This window comes from Chlamydotis macqueenii, chromosome 27 (genome assembly GCF_036417535.1).
Source record: "Chlamydotis macqueenii isolate bChlMac1 chromosome 27, bChlMac1.mat, whole genome shotgun sequence".
NCBI classification, from domain to species: Eukaryota; Metazoa; Chordata; class Aves; order Otidiformes; family Otididae; genus Chlamydotis; species Chlamydotis macqueenii.
Genome location: NC_141582.1, coordinates 4,201,917 through 4,221,947, shown reverse-complemented (window position 1 = coordinate 4,221,947; position 20,031 = coordinate 4,201,917). Strand labels below are relative to the sequence as shown.

General features: G+C 59.3%; 1 protein-coding gene across 1 annotated transcript; it reads left to right on the top strand.

Moving 5' to 3' along the window:
* The first annotated feature begins 1,912 nt into the window (after nt 1-1,912).
* Nucleotides 1,913-19,492, top strand: SFRP1 (secreted frizzled related protein 1). Its single transcript, XM_086768053.1, has 3 exons — nt 1,913-2,523; nt 8,090-8,167; nt 17,278-19,492. Exons 1-3 carry the CDS (start codon nt 1,989-1,991, stop codon nt 17,598-17,600), a joined length of 936 nt encoding a protein of 311 aa, XP_086624179.1. The 5' UTR covers nt 1,913-1,988; the 3' UTR covers nt 17,601-19,492.
* The last annotated feature ends 539 nt before the right edge of the window (nt 19,493-20,031 follow it).

Here is a 20,031-nt window from a genome sequence, read left to right as displayed (position 1 = left end):
CTCACTCCTGAGGATGTAACACCTGGGCGCAAATAAAGATTCTTGAGAGAAATTCAGCCCAACCACCCTCGAGCAGACCAGTGCCCTGTTCTGCGCAGCACACAGCACAGTGCTGGGACACTGGCCTACCGCCTACGTTCCCAAAACAAGACATTTCTGTCTTTCTAAACTGATGTTGGCAAAAGCAAATTCTAGGGTGTCAGAATTTCCCAAGAGACGAGAAGTCTACTTTGCAGTTGTTTCTTGGTGCGAACAGTGATCGGCGCTTTGCTACCATTTCCTGAGCCCAAGCAGCAGGAGAGGGCCTGCTCCATCCAATTGCTCTGGGCTCCCGGCACCTCATGGCAAAGGTTTCTCCTGTTTACTGCTGAATTCCCCACGTCATTAGTGGTGCTAACTGGCTTCTCTCCTCTGTTGGCCTGTGGGTGAAAGTGGCTCTTTCACGCTTCCAGGCTGCAGAGCCTCCTCCATTTACCTCTCAATGAGGTGTAGTTCCTGTATTAAACAGCACAAGCTGCTGAAGCGAAAGGCGGAGGCAACGGGAGCTTTATGAGCGCGGAGGAGGGAGAGTTCCCTCAGATGTGGACGCGTGGGCACAGGGGGACAGAGCCGCTCGACGGCTCTGTCTTGTGCACGTGGGGACGGAGACAGCTCCTCCTGCTTGGCTTGTGCCGAGGGGCGCCCCGCTCTGCCCACAGAGCGGCCGTAGGACCCCATGCCTGCACTGGCGCCCGGGTAGGTCCATGCCCACCAACCTCCACGTGCCCAGCTCCTGGCTGCGGAGGGCGGCGAGGCGTTGCAGCCCCTTGGGAGTGCAGCAGGGCTGCCCTGCACCCTTGTCCTCGGCTGCACCGTGCCGAGCATCTCCCACTTGTCTCCGAGCAGGGTGTGCGGCAGTGGCTGCAGGCTGTTGGGCTTGCTGTGGCCTATCTCCCCCTCCACGGGGCTCAGGCCCGCGGCAGGCAGCGCTGCCGCTCTGCTTTACACGCGCCCTTCTCTTGCAGGGGGTGCCGAGGGCCTGGCACGGCTGCTGGGGACAGCGGGTGCTGCTGCTGCACGGCCTCTGCTCTCCTGGCAGGACTGGAGCCAGGTTTCCCAGGCACAATACCTCTTTAAGAAACAGACCGACTCTTTCTCTCTCGTGTTTTTTTCTTTTTCTTTTTCTTTTTTTTTTTTTTTTTTTTTTTTTTGCAAATACCATCGTTTTTGTTGGAATTTCTCCACAGGGAAATGAGGTCTGCACCGTCCAGTCCAGGTTCTCAGAAACATCTGCAGCCCTGGAACGGCCGCTCGGGAGCGCCCGGGCCTCCCAGGGCTGCGCTGCCTCCGGCACCCGGGCTGCTCCCCGCCACGGCCTCGCCGGGCCCGGGCCGCCCACGGGGGCCGCAGCCGTGCGGGGCGATGCGCTGGCTGCCGCGCCCCAGCCCGGGGGTCTCCCGCTGCCCGCGAGCCCCCGCCGGCCGCCCACCGCACCTTCCGGGCCCGCGCTACCGGTGGCACGGGAAACCGCCCGCCCCGGGACAAGCCCGCCCGCGCCGTCGGGGGCCGCGGCGGGCACTGTCCCGCGGGCTGCGGGGCCGCGGCGGGAGGCGAGTGCCCGCGGCGGGCCACCCGAGGGGCGCGGGGCTGCGGGCCGCCCGTGGAGGCGCTGCGCCGTCGGGGCCCGCGCGGGCGGGGCGGTGCGGGGCGGGGCGGGGCGGGGCGGGATTGGCTCCCCGGGCCGCTGATTGACATCGGCGGGCGAGCGCGCGGCGGGCGGCATCGCCCTGATTGGCTGCCGCGGGCTCACAAACCCGCGGCGCGGCGCGGCGAGGCCAGAGCGGGGACGGGGCGGCGGCGGGAGCGGCGGCCGGCACCGGGCGGCGGCGAGTGGGCGGCCCCGCGCAGGGCGCAGCCGGAGGGGGCCGTCGGTGGGGGCGTGGGGAGGGTCCGTGGGAGCGGGTGCCCGGCGGGCGGCGCCGTCGGGGCCGCCGTCGGCGGGCGCGGCGATGGGCAGCGTGCGGGGGCCCCGCGGGGCCGCCCTGCGGGCGCTGGTGTCGCTGGCCGCCGGGCTGCTGGCGTGCGGCGGGGCCAGCGAGTACGACTACGTGAGCTACCAGTCCGACCTGGGCCCCTACCCCGGCGGGCGCTTCTACGCCAAGCCCCACCAGTGCGTGGCCATCCCCGCCGACCTGCGGCTCTGCCACAGCGTGGGCTACGACAAGATGGTGCTGCCCAACCTGCTGGACCACGAGACCATGGCCGAGGTGAAGCACCAGGCGAGCAGCTGGGTGCCGCTGCTCAACAAGAACTGCCACATGGGCACCCAGGTCTTCCTCTGCTCCCTCTTTGCCCCCGTCTGCCTGGACCGGCCCGTCTACCCGTGCCGCTGGCTCTGCGAGGCTGTGCGCGACTCCTGCGAGCCCGTCATGCAGTTCTTTGGCTTCTTCTGGCCCGAGATGCTCAAGTGTGACCAGTTTCCCCAGGACGACGTCTGCATTGCCATGACGACTCCCAATGCCACCGAGGTCTCCAGGCCCAAAGGTAAGGCGTGACCGGCGCCGCGGCCCTGCTCCTGGCCCTTCGAGCTGGTGGGGCAGGCGTTAGCCCAGGAGGGGCTGTGTGAGACTGAAGGGGGTGTTGTGGCAGGAGGAGGCTCACCTGGGCTCTACTTCTTGGCAGCGGTCCTTCTCCAGCCTCTGAGCACTCTGCGAGTGCTCCTGTCCCAGGGAGGCAGGACGCCCTGCCAGTTCCTTGCCTCTATCCCGGAGCTCAACCGGGGAGCAGATGGTGCTGGGGCGCTGCAGGTGCGTGGCCACTCTGATCACATGTGAGCCCCGGGCCGGGCTCCGGCCCCTGATGGGCCAGGGCTCTGGCCCTCCATCGTCCAGGTGCCGCTCCACCCCGGCAGTGGTTTCTCTCCCAAGCCCGACTCCTGCGGGGCCGTTCTTGGCAGCGACAGGACGCGTGGTCCCCCCCGGGCGGAGCGCGCTGCCTGGCCGGGGCGAGCGGTGACAGCCGTCCTGGCGGGGTGCCTCACCGCCCGAGCTGTCCTGGGGCAAGTGGCAGGCAGCCGGTGGCTGCGCCTGCAGTGGAAACCCAGCCCTGCCCGCTCAGGTGGGGCTGTGAGCTGCGCAGGGGGCAAGAGATTTATCAAGAAACAACTGGGGAAAGTGGACGTGGTTCTGATTCGCTTCCATTACATGCGGCAGGTCTGCTTGGTGCCAGACTGGTTTGTGTGAGTTGCAAGGAGCCTAGCTGGTTGCTGAAAACTTTTAAAATAAATAAATTTTATGCTGTCAGTTTGGCATTTTGCATCGGAGCGCTCTGAGAGGCTGGCAGGAGGGGTATTTGGAGAGGGAGGAGGCAGAGGGCTATAAAAGAGCGCAATGCGTTCCCGCATCTGGAGCCCCATTGAAAGGGATGGGCACCCCTGATTTCACGAGGGGATAGTGCAGTGCTCGGGAGGAGCTCGGGGCCAGGGGAGCTGCGCATGGGGCTGAGTGATTGCCATCGCTTCTGCACTGTGTCCGGAGCTCATCCGGAGGGAAGGTGGCCCCTTGCAGCAGCCGCTGCGTGCGATGCCTCTGCAGACAAAGGCTGGGAGCCCTCGCCCAGCCCGGTGGGTTATCCCGCTCATCTCAGCGTGACTCCTACTTCAGGGAGCCCTTCAGTTTAGGAGCAGGAAGGGAGCCCATCCTGCAGCAGAGGGGTGACACCCTGGGGTGTCCCCAAGAGCCAGTGCAGGGGCACGCGGAGGGGAGCAGAGAGTGATGGCTTGAAGGGGACAGGGCAGTCGCTGCAGGCAGGCAGCTTGCGCGGGGGCAGGCAGGGAGGGACGCCTGAGCACCCAAGCTGCACGGGGAAACTCACTCGCCACTCAACCATGGCATCTGGAGGCAGGTGGGGTGTGCAGCGTGCTCCCACTCCAGTGGGGTGAGGTTTGGCTGCTCTTGCTCCCGGGGACCCGGCCTCTCCGACGGCAGCGTGGCCATGCTAGCTTCCTTGCCGTGTCTTGCGCTTACTGATGCGATTGCTGGAGGAAGCTCTTTGTAGTGCAGGAAGGCTCTAAAAAGATCTGTCCCGTGTGAACCTAGACCCTTGGTCAAGACCACGGTCGTATCCTGTGTTGCGGGTACAAAGGTTGCTTTTATTCTCCGGGGACTTGCAGCCAAGCGTGCTCCTGGGGCATCTGGGTCTGAGCTGCCTGCTGCAGAGCTGCCGCTTCCCAGCTCTGAACGGGAGCATGAGCTACCTGCAGGTTGTTCACTGAAGAGACATTAGCGACCCAAGACCTGGGAACAGTCTTCTGTTCTTAGCATCTGCTAGGATTTCCCTTGTGTAGTTTAACAGCTAACTTGCTAATCGCCACTCAGGCCTGTCTTGGCAGCAGCATTGGGGTGGGACACTGCTGCTTTCTTTTGGTGCTGCTAATGTGCCTACCAGCACAGGATTTGGGGACTGCGCTGTCATTCACAGGCATCACTGAAGTGACTTTATCACAAGGAGTTACATCAGCTCAGGTCTGAGTCCTTTGTGGATCTATTGCTGGTCCTGCCTGGGGTGCAGAGAGGCCTCGTTCCGCACAAGCGTTAGGGTATGTTAACTTGTTCTTGGAGTGAACTGTGAATCTGAGCTGGGTGAGAATTGCAAGGAAGTATTGCAGCCACTCAGATGAACCACTGTCTGCTAAATGGCTTTGCGATACTTACATCTCAAGCACTTTTAAATTAAAAAATTGCTTGCAAGGATGTTTACAGAAAGTAAATCTTTAAAATTGTTGTGCAAATGCGAACTCTCTTCAGCATTCAGTGGAAAAGTACAAGCAGCCATCTTCACAGCCCGTGGCTACTTGGAAGTATTTCAAGAGGAAACTCGCACGTGCTGTAGCTGAGCCCCAGCAGCTCCAGAGGCGTCAAGCCAACCCCTCTGTGCCCATCGTGCCGACTGGGGCGCTTCTCTGTGAGGGGACGAGCGATCTTGCGAGCAAACACTTCTTCAAGGTGAGAAGGCCAGGCCCCCCAGGTCTGGACCTGCTGCCCATAGGTGCGCCAGCTTTCATGGCCTGCGGTGACCGGACCTGGCGAGGTGCCCCGCACTTTGCCCGCTGGCTGTTGGCACTGACACTTGGCGCAGAGAAGGGGTGCGTCTGGGTGAGCGCGCTTGTGCCGCTGCGGTTCAGCCATCGTCCCTGCACGTGCCGGGTCCTTCCCTCTGCCCCGGGAGACCCTGTCTGCAGTTTGTGTGCATTTTCCATGAGCGTCGGTCTTGGGCACTGGGGTGTGTTTCCTGTTGATTCAAAGAGGGTCAGAACCCAGCAGTGTCCCCCCTTTCCTCTGGGCACTAATAAGAACGAGCCCTTTCAGTATTTTTCCCCATTAACACCTCGAAATTGGAATTTGTTTCTGCCTCTCAAAGAGCTGACCTGCTGAATTCCTTTCTCCTTAAACACGAGGTGGTAAAGCCTGCAGGCCCACAGGATGCACCAGGGGAGTTGCAGATTAATATAGCATTACACATTCCTTCTCCTGCCCTGGGAGTAAGCTGCCTCGAAAGCCAGGCATTAGAAAACAGTCAGCAGGGAAAAAGCGAGCTGGAAGCAGGCTGAGGTTGTGCTTGGAGCAGAGCTGTCAGCTGCAGAAGGCGGGCCCCAGCCAAGCTGCAGTGGGCATTTCCCTTCCCCTTGGCATGGGACAGTGTCCCCCAGCACCGCCGTGGGCATGTGTGTGCTGCGTTGGGGCTGTGGGAGGCACGGCTGGAGGATGCTGCCCACCGTGCTGTTGGGGTGAGCGCTGGGTGCCCTCTACAATAGCAGGGTGGGTGCGTGCACAGGTGAGGCTGCTGCTGGTGGTACGTTGGACGGCTGGCAGCGCTCGTCCTGCCCTGGGCATCAGCAGAGCCACAGGAAGCGTCTTCTCCGTGGCGAGCGGCGTGTTGGCAGGATGTTCCTGCAGCGTGGCCGGCAGATGCGTGCTGTGACACTGGTGGGAAGCGGGGTGTTTGCACTGCCTCGCGGAAGGAGCTGCCCAGGGTGGCTGCAGTGGCCCCAGCCGTGCACGGTGGCTGTTTGCTCCAGGCCCTCGCCGTAGAAAGGCGGGGGTCCCTGCCATCCTGGGTGTGCAGAGCATTCCCAGGGGCTGCTGTAGCACAGCTAAAACAAAGCCTGTGTTTTCACCAGGGAACAATGACTCTTATTTTCCATTTTTGGTGGTTTTTTTTTTCTTTGGTTGCCTGGAAAGCTCACAGGGTGGATGCAGAGATGGCTTTCACGTTGTTTGTCTGTCCCATGCAGGCTTGGCCGGTCTTCTCGCCTGTGCTTTGGCTGCTGAGGCACGTGGAAGTGCTTTGCACACTGGGATGTGCGGAGATGAGCTAATTCATGGCAGGTACCCCGTCTTGTTCCTGAGGGTGGTCTGCAGCATGGTCACTAACTAATGGCACTGCAGCAGACAGAGCGCTGGGGCTGTCACCCTGCCACCAGCTTCCCGCTCGCCCTCATCACAAGCTCGTTAAATGTGCAGCCTGCGTGGAAATACTCTGACTGCTGATTTTAAAAATAAAGTGTTGGGGATGTCATCACGTCCCCAAAGGCTGGCTTCTGCCCATGTCACTCTAAGTTAAAGACGGTAAAAGTGGCGATTGCCGTTAGGGTTTTGGAAGAGGATGTTACCCAGGCAATAGATGGCTCTCACCGTATCGAGGAACCAGGAGCGGGACTGTGAAGTCAGCTGTTGGGTGCTGCGAGTGTTGCACATCAGGGTGACTGGAAGGCCAGTTGCTCTGCGTGTGTGATTAATAAAGACATGGTGCATGACCCCAGGAATTAGCATTTGGCACAGAACAGATTTAGGGGAGCAAGAGAGGAAGAACAAGCCACAGAAAACAAATGTCTCGCCTGAAACCCCGTGGGGCAGCTGTGACTGAGGAGCCTCGGCTCTGTGGTTGGCGTGGGTCGTAGCTGTGCCTCCCTCACCAGCCGTTCTGGCTCTGCACCCCTCTTGCTGGGGGACCTCTCTGTTTTTCTGTCCAGCAATGCTGCGGGTTTTGCCGTCCTGGCTGAGGGCGGGAAGGGAGCAAGCACTCCGTCTGCACACAGGGACCGGCAGATGTTTTGCTGCAGCGCCGTCCTGAGAATAACGAACTCCCTTGTGTGGGAAAGAGCCCTCCGTTCTGCTGGACCAGGAACAGAAGCAGCATCTCCCAGCTCAATAAATTCATCCGCCAGTAGCACAAATCTGCATCTGTGCTGCTGGGTGGTCCCTGCTCTGCCTGGAGACAGGAACCTGGAAACAGATTTTTGTTCTCTGGGTGAAGTGAGCTTTCCTCCCAGGATGGATCCTGACAAAATGTCCTGGGCTGGCGTTTCCCAAGAGGAGGATGTCAGCTGCCAGTGGCTGGCAAGCAGCACTGGCTCTCCTCTACTGGAGCCGCGATGCTGCCCCACAGGCCCGTGGGGTGTAGCCAGGCTGAAAACAAAAAAGAGAAGATGTCTGCTCTTGGGATTGTGCTGGAGGGGCTTCTGGAGCAGGGCCGTGCACGTGAGACGCGTGTGGCTCCATTGCCACTGAGCACTGCTCCGGGCAGCGTGGGAGGGAGGTGGGCGAGGGGCTTGCGGTGCGACGCCCGGGGGTGGTCCCCGCGCTGAGGGGGAACCTGGGCCGAGCTGGGCCCTGTGAGTGCCGAAACCCCTGCCTGGCTCGGGGGCAGCCCCTCGGCGCGTGAGCCGTCCCTGGGCACTGTCCTGCCGCACCAGGGTTTGGGCACCGTGTGCTCCCCTTAGCAGCCGTGTGCTGCGGGGAGGGAACGTCAGCGGGCCATGGGCCATGTCCCGCAGTGCAGGGCTCCCCTCAGCTGAGCGCCTGGCCCTGAAAACCCCTCTCCTTGCCAGCGCTGGCCTCCTGCTCTTGGCAGCTGCCTGCCCCTGCCCGTGGCCTGCCTGGGGGCTGCTGGCAGCGCTGGAGCAGGGCTGGCAGGAGGCTGCGGGCAGCCCTGACCCCGGCGGGGCTGGGACCGGGGGCCCCTCGGGGGCAGCCGGCTGGCAGCACGGGCGGCCTGGCCCTGCCGTGCTTCCCGAGCTGCCTCCTCACGGCCTCTTCTCTCCTCCCGCCAGGAACGACTGTGTGCCCTCCTTGCGACAACGAGATGAAGTCAGAGGCCATCGTGGAGCACCTGTGTGCCAGCGAGTTCGGTAAGGAGGAGTGCCGGGGACAAGGGGAGGCTTCCCCGGGGGACACGGGGCAGCGTGGCTCCTGCGTGGGCTGGATCCCGGAACGCTGCGACCGGCTGGGAGGCCCGGTGCGGCACGGTGCGGCCCGCGGCCTCTCCCCGGGTGGCGCCGCCTCTAGAGGTCAGTGTCGGCGCGCCGCGCCGGGCCGGGCCGGGGTGTGTGCGGGCCGTGTCCCGGCAGCGTCCTGGCGGTGTCCGGGCCGTGTCCCGGCCGTGTCCGGCTGCTGCGGGGGGCCGGGCTGGCGGGGTCCTGACGGCAGCGCCTGTGTCGGGGCCCGGGGCTGCGGGGTGCCCGGCCGTGCCCGGCGGGGCCCGGGGCTGTCAGCAGAGAGCCGGGTGGTGCTGGTGTGGAGCAGGGACGGGGTGGGATGGCAGCGCTGAGGGTTGGTAGCGTGGCCCGGCGTGCCCCTGCGCTGTGCACTCGCAGGCAGGGTGCAAGGCACTGGCCCCTTGTTCTGCTTGTGGTCCTGGATGAGCAGACCAGCTCCCTCCTTGCCCAGACTGCCGGTGCCGCTGGGTTTGTTTTTAGCAAAGTTACGCTCCTCCTGCCAGGCCTAGGTGTAAAATCCCAAAGCCAGCCCTTGTCTGGCTGGGGCCAAGCAGGGAGCTGAAAAATGCAGAGCTACTTGAAAGCTGTGTCCTGGATGTTTTGTGACTGCGTGAGTGAGTCAGACAATCATAGGTAAACAGAACTTCGTTTAAAAAAAAAAAAAGAAGCATTACAGGGAAAAATATTAGCTTTCTCAGATCAAACCCAGAATTAACTGGTTTTGACATCCTTGCTGGTGTATGTAACTTTCCCGGAAGGTTATTAGAGGCACATTGAACAAGGTGTGCATTCCTTGGGGATTAGCACTTGAATGCGCCCTGTGCCAGCGCGCACTGTGCAGCCCAAACCTGCTCTGCATGCTGGTGTATTACCCTTTCTGCTGGAAATGAATTCTCACCTCTCCTGCAGATTTGGTATGCCAAAAGTCCTAAGTTCAGCACAGACTTTTTCTAACGGGGAAAAGCACCAACAGGAACACCCGTGGAATAGTTTCCCAGGAATGTGCGTATTTCTAGCTGGGTCAGATAATGGACGCATGAATTCGGTGCCGCAGCCTGGCTGGGGAGCGGGACGTGCTGTCACCGACTGGGGCTGAGCACTCGGAGATGGGCGAGCTGGGGCGCTCGGAGCTCTGTCCCGGGTAGCCGTGAGATGAATAGGGGCTGCCCCCGCCCCACTGCAACTGTGGGGAGAGACTGGAGGGAACTTCCCAGGCGCTGGAGAGGGAGTGAGCGGCCTCTGGGACCAGCACAGCTGGTTTGGGCAGAGGCTGTGTGCCTGGGTGATGCAGAGGTATCGCCCCGATCCAGGGGCTCTGGGCTTGGAGACCTCTATCCTGGAGGAGGAGCGAGGGGCGCTGGCCAGGTGGCAGCGGCAGCTCCGTTGTCAGTGGGTTGCTGCAATACCTGTCACCTCCCTGGATGCGCACGAGGAGCGAGCCGAGGTGGCATCCTGCTAGTGGGCAAGTGCTAGGAAGGGAAATACAAGTTTAACCGCATGCCTGTCGTCAGCCTCCACCGCTAAATATCCTTGCCGTGCTCTGGGACAGTTACACAACGGGGAGCAGAGGCCAAACCAGAAGTATTCACGGCCTCAGCAGAGCGGCTTGAGACATTGATTTACCCACAGTGTAAGTTGGTTATTGGGAAATTTTGTGGCGACAGCGTCCAGAGGATGGAAATATTTATTGGCAGGCAGCTCCTGGGTAGGGCTGTGGCGAGTGGCCAGTTGCAGTGTCCCCGTGCACTGCGAGCAGCAGAGGAGCAGCAAGTGGAGGAGACCTTAGCCCCTGTGCCTACCCACAGTCGATCCAAAATGGCTGTGAAGGTTTTCACAGAAGCCTTCCTCCTGCTGTGGTTCAAGGTGGTGGGGATGGATCCCTGTTCCCAGGCCAGCCGTGCTGGGTCCAAGCATGGAGGGAGAGAAACGGGAGCCAGCTCTGCAGGCTTGGCTCGCCGGGAGGAGCTCCGTTCTGCCGGAGGGGCCGAAGGCGGCCCTCTGTGCCGTGTCGGGGACCTCGGAGATGCGACGCAGGACTTAACTGTGCCCGACATGGGAGCGCAGCACAGGGTGCTCCTGGGGATGTCCCAGCTGTGGAGAGCAGCCAGCGGAGGAGGCATCCACTTCAGGAAGTTTTCTCAAAGCATAGTGCATGGCCCTTAGATCGTTGTTTAGTCTTGGGGGTTTACTGTCATGGAGTGATTTCTCAAGGAGAGCTGTTTATCTGGCACTAAAATAAACTCCCAGCCCTTCAGACTGAGATTTCTCATGCACATCCACCAAGGTAAACACTGGCAGCTGACAGGTTACAGATCCCCATTAAAGCTAGACATGTACCATAAATGTTTAAACTAACGTGTGCTGCACGGGGCAGCTGTTGGCAGGTCCCGCAGCAATTCCCACAGTAACGGTACTGTGGGTTTCACTTACACCCCAGTGCCCTGTTACAGACAAGGCGTGAGGAGCATTTTGCCCACCACCGACGTACAGCCGTGCCAGGGTGGGAGGTGGCTCTGTGAGAGCCCTGGGAGTGATGTCGGTCTCAAGGACAGTGAAGGAAGAGAGCTGCATCCAGCTGTGAACACAGAAAGACGGTAAAGAAAAGGGACCTTTCTTCCCTGGCCCAGGAGAGGGCCTTGGACAAGATGCTGGGGCTGGGAGCGGTGCCAGGAGACTGCTAGCCTCGTGGGCCAGCAGGACTCTGGCTTTGCATTCATTTGAGCAGGGGTGAACGTGGGCTCCTGGGTGCTGGTTTGAGGCAGCCCTGCTCCCTGCTGTGCTGCCAGCAGCTTGGCAGCTCCTCTGAAAGCAGGGTGGCTCTGGGGCGGCAGCGTGTCTTACTGGCCACGTGGCTCTGGCCAGGGCTCGCTGTGTGATAGCTGCGCGGTGGGAGCGATGCGTGTGCTCCCAAACCCCCGGCGAAGCGTTTGGCACTGTCTGCCTGCTGCTCTGGCCGTCCTGCCTGTGTGTGACCTGGGTCACACTGCCGGAGGCACCTGTGGATGAGCCTCTCCTTTCTCTCTTTCAGTAGAGTGCGGGAGCTGCCTCCTCTCTCCTCCACCCCAGCTCTCTCCTTGGAAGCACCAGCCAGGCAACCCCAGGGAAGGGGAACGTTTCTGACCCAGCATCTCTGCGTGCAGCTCCCAGCATTGCACCTGGTTTGCTGCCCAGTTACGTGCCATAGCAGCAGCGCCCTGTCCCTGTGGTACTCAGCAAGGTCCTGTTGCACCTTGGGCTGCGTGAGTGCTGCTCCGCATCTGCCTGCGGGATGCCAAGGCCGGGAGCAGGCAGCAGAAGCATCGCCCTTGGCTTGGACCGGGGCTGCGGGAGTGCAGAACAGAGGGTGTCAGCGAGTGGTGCAGGGACCCTCACCTGGGGCGCAGACCAGCTCAGGGGGCTGCGCCAGGTGTGCGTGGGCTAACTGCAGTTTGGATTTTGGTGCAGCCCTGGGGTGCTGGGAGCAGCCGTGGATGCGAGATGAAGTGTGAAATCGCCCTCCTGTGCCCCCGCTGCCACCTCCCCCGGCCTCCCTGGGCTGCAGCCAGCTTACTCCTTGTGCAGGCTGGGCTGGCCCCGGAGTTCATTCCTCTTTCTGTTTCTCTTGGTGATTTTATTTATTGTTTCTGCCCTTTCTCTGGGCTCTGAGGGGATCCTGCTGAATGGGCTCTCGCTGCACTGGAGACTGCAGTGCAATCAATACATGCTGTTTATTTTTTCCCGTGACTGACAGCTCCTTGCCTGCAGCCTTCTCCTGTTACAGCCCTAATGTGTCTTCTGGCAGGTTTCCTCCTTCTGAGTGATTTCTAAAGGAAAGAGCAACGAGGCTGAAGGAACAGCAGAGCTTTCCCTTCTCTCACGTTCCCTTCCCTGCCCCTGAGGTGCTGGAGTGGGGCCCCCGTGCAGGCAGGAGAGCAGCAGAGACGGCGTCCGGTCCCAGGCTCCCGAGTGCTGACAGTGGGGCTGGAGGTGCCTCTGGGGCACAGTGGCGGTGGTGGCACGGCGAGCAGGGTGCAGAGGCTCGCGTGGCCCAGCCTGCGGCAGCCCCTGGTACAGCACGCCCTTGGAGACGTGGAGAGGGGACCCGAGCCCTGTGCTGGTGTCGGGGAAGGAGGGCACTTTGCTCTCAGGCAGCACTGATGTGGTGCTCCCAGTTTGCCTAGGAGACTGGGTTTCCTCGTTCCCCACGCTGGGGGTGGGACTGGAACGCTGGAGCTGTGGGGACATCGATAAGAATTGTTTCCAGTGATGAAACGCGAGTTGTGCTTTGTCAGGCGGGACCCCAACCAGTTCTGGGGGCCTTTGCTGCTCTTGGAGCTGCTGCTGCCAAGAATAATTTCATTCTAGTGAGCACACACTTTCATATACCCTGTTTCATATTAGCAGAAATAAAAAAAGACATTTTTATGTCTCCAGCGCTCCCTACTCCCTCTGCATTAGAGGATGGGAGCCGTTTGTAGCTGGGGCCGAATTCCTGGCTTGGTCTGGCAGGGGGCCCTCACCCCGGGCCAGGGTCTGACCCTCTGCTCATGGGAGCCGCAGCTGGTGATGGGGCAGCTGTGCCTCCGGAGCTGCCCTGTCCCTCCCGCCTGTCCTCCCTGGGCATCCTGGAGTTGGAGCAATCCGAAATCCAGAGGGAAGTGCAAGGCGGCTTGGGGCCACAGGAGAGGGGACTTCGAAGTGGGGAGCAGGCTGCCCAGGCTGGCCTTCTGTTCCCGACTCCGGTCATCGCTGGTGGCATGGTCCTGCCGGATAATACCTGGGCAGAAGGAAGGGCTGTTGGATGCTGCGGTGTTGTACTGGGAGCAAGGGCGCTGCAGGACAGCTGGTCGTAGCTGCCTGCTGGTGTGCGCGGGCTCTTTGCGGGAGTCTCTGCGCCGTTCACGGGCAGCGCAGCTGCGTCTCGTTCTTGTGCCAGCACTCGCTGTGGCAGCGGGCAGGGCCTGGCGAGAGGGTCAGTGCCTGTGCTGGGCTCTTGGCGCCGGCTCTCCTGGCCGTGGCAAAGCGCTGGCGCGTGGCTCGTGCCTCAGCAGACATCAGTTTCTTGATGCTGGGGCTGAGCGAGGGCAAGTGCGGGTTTAGCGCCTCGGGAGGATTTCTGTTCTTGTAAACACAACATGGCTGAGAGCTGCTGAGTCCCAGATTAAATCCTGAAATCTGCCTTTGTTGTGTTTGGTTTTTTCCCTCCCAGCCTGAGTAATACTTTCACTTCTGTGTTTTCTGGGAAGAGCCTCTGCAGCAGGCGGCTGGACGCTGGCTCACGCTAGAGATCTCCTGCCACGACTCGCCCGCGAGCAGGCGTACCAGCAGCGCTCACAGGGAGGGTGTTTCAGAACTACGTATGGCACTAAAGTAAAGCTTCTCCTTGCGCCGTGCAGGAGCCCTGAACTCTGCCCTGAGCACGGTCAGCTGCACGGCCCCGGGGTACGCTTGCTGCTGTTGCTGCAGGGGAGCAGAGGGGAGAGCTTCCCACTCAGCCAGTCCTGCAGGGATGGGGTCAACCCTGTCCCGGTCCCTGCGGGCATGGATGTCCCCGAGGGGTGTGCGGCATCCCTGGGGATGCTGCTGACCTCCCGCCCTGCCACCCAGGGGCTGCAGTCCTGGCACTGTGCTGCGCTGGATCCGGCACCACGTCTCAGCCGTGCTGGTGATGTCGCAAGCAGAGCTCAGACAATGTCTGGCTGCACAGGGTGTTATGGGTGGTCCTGGCTGCAGGGGCTCCTCTGCCATCACCTTTCCCGTCGCATGGCCGGGAGTTGACTTCGGGTCCCGTCAGTGCTCCCATTCAGAAGAAAGTTGGTGTTCTCTCCACGGCGCCCAGGGCTGCTGTGTGTCTGTGGGTGCTCACAGCGCAGGGAGCGAGGGCCTTGCTGCGTGAGTGCGTCAGCCAGCACCTTTGGGAACGTGGTGGACACTTTGCTTAACGGGAGCTTGGGTGAACATGGAAGGTGCTGAGTGTGGTAGGTGAGGAGATGTGGCTGGAATTTGGTGAGGGAGCAGGGCTTTGATAAGAGGTTGTGCTGGAACACGTGTGCATCACATGAGAGTGAAAGGGAAGACAGGCTGGTGGCTGGCGTGCTTCCTCTGCAGCCACGCAGAGCCACGCAGAGCAGCATGCAGGGTGGCGTGGGCCGGTGCTGCAGCGTGCGGGGTGGTGTGGGCCGGTGCTGCAGCTGATGCCGGGGCAGTCCCGTGGCTGCGGTGCAGGCGGGCTGCCGCTGCTGGGCCGGGAAGGCTGCACACGCTCGCAAGCTATGGCTGACCCTCGGGTCTTTTCCTGGGGTCAGCTCTCTCCTGGCGGCGACGGATGAAGATGTAGTCTGCGTGAGCAAGCGCATCCTGGGGCCTCGGATGCAGTTTTGGCTCTTCTCCTCGGCACTGAGACAGATTTGGTGCGGCATAGAGGGGGCAGGAAGGCCAGAGCTCCTAGGGAGGAAGATGTTTGCTTTGGCAGCTCAGTCGGATCCTGGAGCCAAGACTTGATCTGTCCTGCTTGAGCCTTTCCCCGCTGCCTGCCTGCTGCTGGGGCGGAGGTGTTCCTGGGGCCAGGGGGATGCCAGGCGTTGTGCGATGGTCCCCCCGTCTTGTGTTTTAGGACAGCCACAAGCTGCGGAGCTGCCTCTTGCTGCGTGGTGCTGTGCTCTTGGCGCTGCTGGGTGTGCAGCCGAGAACGAACATGCCCTCAGGCACCGCTTTTCTGATGCGCGTGGAAAATGCCAGAGCTTCGTGCCCGCCCCGCTGCCTGTGAAACGTGCCTTTTGTGCCCAGGAGTCTCGCCTGGAAAGCAGGACTGAGCTTAAGGAACGTGGCCCACGTTGGGGAGCAAGAGGGGACTGGGAGCCAGGTCACTGGCAGAGGGGTGGAAATGGAGCAGTGATTATAATGCCTTTTCTTTATTTTTTTTTTCTTTTCCTCCTTGTGTGACTGCTTAGTGCACAGCAAGGCAGCCGAAACTTGCAAGTTCTTGAGCCAGGCTGTGGTGTACCGGGGCAGCACTGCACTCCCCCTCTGCTGCTGACAGAAAGGGCGTCGGTGCTGGGGACAGCAGAATCCTACACAAACTGTTTGCACCCCCGGCCAGCCCCCTCGCTTGTCCTCCTCGGTGTTATCTGATCTTGGCTCTGCGCAGTGCTCTGCACGACTGAGGCTTGGATGAGATGTTAGTTCATGTCTGGATTTATGGCTCACCTGGGCAGCTCCCATGCTCCCTGAGTGTGCATTGCTGGCTTGCAAACAGATCAGTGCTGCTATGCAGGGAAGGGAGGAGCCGCGAGCTCCCACGGCACAGGGTTACCAGACCCTCTTTGTCTGCCGTAGACCGTGATACTGGGAGCAGAACTGCTCCTCCACTAGCTGCCAGATTGTTTTCTTCCTCTAGCAACCAGGATCTAAACTTGCAGCGATCACAGCAAAGCAATTTGTGAACAAGACATTTTGAAAAACTCTCTTATTACTGGTATTAAACCATTCCTCCTGCACTGGCAACCGCTGTGCTTAGTGCAAGAGTTCGGAGTTAGCATGGATAGAGAAATTGAGGCTCATACTGAGGGATGCTGCTGCTGCTGCTCAGTCAGTGTCATGGAGCTTAGAGCTGCCTGAAAACTACTTGCTCCATCTTCCAGATTTGTTGCAAATTGATCTGCTTTAGCATCTTTAGCTCCTGAAGGCTTGCGTCTCTTTAGCTCCTTAAACATCTTGAATTTGGAAAACAGATGGAATGAAAATTTCACTTGGGTTTCCAGTCCTGGATTACTTTCTTGCACAGTAACAGGATAACAGAACAAGGCTCTTGGCAAACACAGCCGGCGTTTCTGGCACCTGGGCAGATAAATACCATTGCTCTTGTTGGCAGCGCGGTGGCTGGGAGCACAAGGGTGATACAGAGACTTTGCCTTCTCAGAATTGTCATCGCGCTGTCCCGCTGCCGTTCCTGTCTGGAATGGTGAGCAGAGCTGCCGTCCAGAGCGCAGCATGTGTTCACGGCTACAAGTTCCAGCAGAGCAGGACTTCAAGGAACGATGCTGTGGGACCCGTCTCCCTGCCAGAGCCGGAGGCTTCTGCGTGCCGTCTGCGGCACATGCTCCGAGAGGCAAATGAGAGGGGAGAGCAGACAATTAATCACCTCTCCGAGCACTATTTATCTGCGGCTCTGAAGTAAACTCCCAAATGATGGAAATATGTTAGTAATTTTTGGCCATATGTGCCTTTCCCCAAAAATGAGGCAGAGCCAAATGGCACAGAAGTGATACTTTAATGTACAACACATTTTCATCATTTTTCCCATGTATGCTAAATTCCCCTTCATGGTCGTGGCAAAGGAACATTAATTTTTTTTATTTGGGTTGCGATTAACTCAGGAAAATGCTGAACCCAAAGAGGAGAATATTTTCCGTGGAAGTTGTATGGGATGAACTCCGTTCTCCTGGGGAAGGTGCAGGTGCGGGTCCGGCTGGCACGGCTGCTCGCAAGGGGGCTGCACCGCTCGCAGCAGAGGTGTTCCGTGCTTGGAAACTGGTTTCACAGGCACCCGAGGGCCAGGAGGGACTGCAAACAAATGTGTAAGAGGCCAAGCTGACCTTTTAAATGGCCCTTTCAAGAGTCTCTCCATGTGTCTAGAGCAGGGAAATCACCTTGTTTACTCAGCTGATGTTTTGCTGGCAGAGGGCGTACCACGGGGTGAGCAAGTCTCCCTCTCAAGTAAAAGGTGCCGGCGTGCTTTGCTGGGGAAGGGGAAACAGAGACGCCAGTGTTTCACCTTGGTGCTGTCCTGGGCGCGGGGATGGCTCTGCTTCAGGTGCGAGGGTTTTTGTGTTGTAGTCAGGGGGCCAAGTCATTGCCGGGGTGATGCTGCGGAGAGGGGAGCGGTGGTGCAGGTCGCTGGGTGGCTGCACCTGGGCAGGGCACTGCTGCCGTCATGGGGCGAGGGTGCCGGTGCCCCTCGCCCCCAGTCTCGCTTAGCAAAAGCCTTGTGCCAGCAAAGGCTGCTCAGGAGTCATTTTGATTTTCCTCTCTTGGTTGTTTTTCAGCTCTTAAGATGACCATAAAGGAGGTGAAGAAGGAGAACGGGGACAAGATGATCGTCCCGCGGAAGAGGAAGGCGCTGAAGCTGGGGCCCATTCGGAAGAAGAACCTGAAGAAGCTGGTGCTGTACCTGAAGAATGGGGCCGACTGCCCCTGCCATCAGCTGGACAACCTCGGCCACTACTTCCTCATCATGGGCCGCCAGGTGAAGACCCAGTACCTGCTGACAGCCATCTACAAGTGGGACAAGAAGAACAAAGAGTTCAAGAAGTTCATGAAGAAGATGAAGTCTCCTGACTGCCCGACGTTTCCATCCGTCTTCAAGTGATGCGGTGGGCGGCGGGAGAGCCGCCGCCTGGACCTTGCGCAGCCTGGCACGGCGGCTCGGTCTCGCTCCTCTGCAGCGGGGATGCTGGAGCCGAGCCTTCCTGCTCCTCCCTTGTGCTCCTCAGAGCTTCCCTCGCCAACCCCTGCCCTCCCACCTCCCTGCTGCCAGCGTTTGCCTGATCGCCCGGGCATGCACGTGTGACGCGCGTGCACTGAACAGTCGCTGGGGTCATGCGCAATTGGCACCTGCAGTATCCAAGGACCTGTTGCTGTATGGATATGTACATTCACTTAAATCGCAGCTGTCAGGTAAAGAGGACAAGCAGAGGGGTGTGACGTTATGTCAGGAGGTTACACGCTTGCAGAAAGGACCCTTGTCGCCATGTTACTCCTGTTTTCATGGCTGCAGGATCACCCTGAATTAATTCCTGTTTAAACCAGAGCTGGACAATTAGAAAAATCCCATCCTCATGATAAAAGTTAATAAATGAGTAGTGGAAAACCCATTACAACCTCTGATAAACCTCCTGATAGCTAAGTGCCCTCACTGTAAAAAAATCCCATTGTAGTCTAAACCTGCTTAGTTTAAGCTTTAACCCTGGGGTCCGTGTGATACCTTGATCGGCTGGACGGGGGGCACTCCCTTACCAGCATCTCATGTCACGTGCGACCGGGACGCCTGCCCTGGCCTCTGCCACGCCGAGCCAAGCCAGCTGAGCCTCTCAAGCCTGGCACCTTGCTGCTCCTTCTCCAGCCTTGGCGTCCCTCGCGCCCCTGCCTGGTTCGATGGGGCGGCTGCCCTGCCGCAGGGCTGGTGGCAGGGGGGGGTGCCTCCACCTGTGCCTCCAGCCTCGCACAGGCCCCTGGCCACAGCGGCGTCCCGCTGAGCGTCCCCCACCCTCATGCCTCCCGCATCAGCCTTTGGTGGCAGAGTTCCCTGCACGCATGGCCGGTGCTGCTTGTGCCCAGGCGCGTAACTCAGTTTTAGCCACATGCAGATGCCCTGTTTGCTGGCCAGCCCAGCAGCCCAGGACTCCCAGTGCAGGGAGACCTCGTGGCCAGCTCCTCCAGCTCGTGTCACTCCTTAACTTTACCAGTGATATTTTTATAGTTTCTTCAGGCTGCTGGCAAAATACCAGATTGCAAAAGGCTGAGGACTTGTCTCCGTGGAGTGCCACAGGAAGTGCATCGTCTCTGTCTTCCCTCTTTGCCGTCCCTGTGGGACCTATCAGTTCCCAGGTTTTTGTCTCTTTGATGTGTGACAACTTGGCTTTGTATCATTCTGGGGGTTTTTTTCCTAATCAAAATATCATGTTAGTATGAGGTCGAATAGTTTATGAAAGACAAAGAACATCACATCCAAATGATTACATTTATTGACCAAGCTGAAATTCATTATTCCGTTAATTGGACGAGTTCTCTTTTTGTGAGACTCGTACTGCTCCACATTAATTATGCTATCCCGCTTCTATTCAGTGTTCTCATCCATCATGATTGCCCTAAGAGAATCCGTATCTTGCAGTTTGAGATAATCCTGTTGTGTTGCAGTTAAGTGAAATAACAAATCCTCATTCTGAGGTTTAAACAAACCCCACACAAAGCTGGTAAATTAATTATTATTTAGCTGGGGAGTGCTGTTTATTTCCCACGTGGGGACAGAGCTGTGGACTTGATTGTAGAAGAATTCTGTGCAGAAGCCAAGCTCACTGAGCAATGACATTTCACAGCTAACAGAGATGGATTTTGGACGTGAACTCTGTAGAAGGTCCCACTAGGTTGCCTTAGACCACCATTTGTAGTAGTGTTGTTTCTTTGATGCAAAATTAATCATTGTAGATAATGTGCTTTATCAGTGAATTAAAGAAATAAATAAACCACAGACTTTAACATCAAGGATTGATGAGGTGAAGCAATGGGGAGGGCTGACAAATCCAGCCTTGTCAGAGATAGGTCGTGGCCCTGAGTTGGGACACGTTGGGCAGAAAGGCCGGTTATCTTGGAGCACCCACAGCAACGGGGGTTGGCGAAGCCCGCAGGGACCCTCTGCCCGCGCTGGCGTTCCTTCCACGGCTGGGCAGCAATGCGGAACAGGATTTGGTTGTGCGTGAGAGAGAGAGGTGCTTAAACCTCTACCTGGGCTGGGGTGCTCGTGCTATCGCCCAGGCTGCTGGTGGGCATCCTGCTGCCCACCTCTGGAAACCCGCTGTGCCACGGGCTGGTGATTTACTGTTTTAAAAATACCTGTTTCAGCAGGAAGCATCAAATCAAAGAGCAAACCAGTTCCCAGGTGCTTAGAGTCATTTTCAGGCCTTGGCAGCCTTCGCTGCCCAGAAAGCCTGCTTTCCATCAGGTGGTCCTGAGCCTGAAAGCCTGGATCCGGAGGCCGGTGAGGTGAACAGGGCAGCGGCCTCTTCTCCTTCGCTCCGGTACGG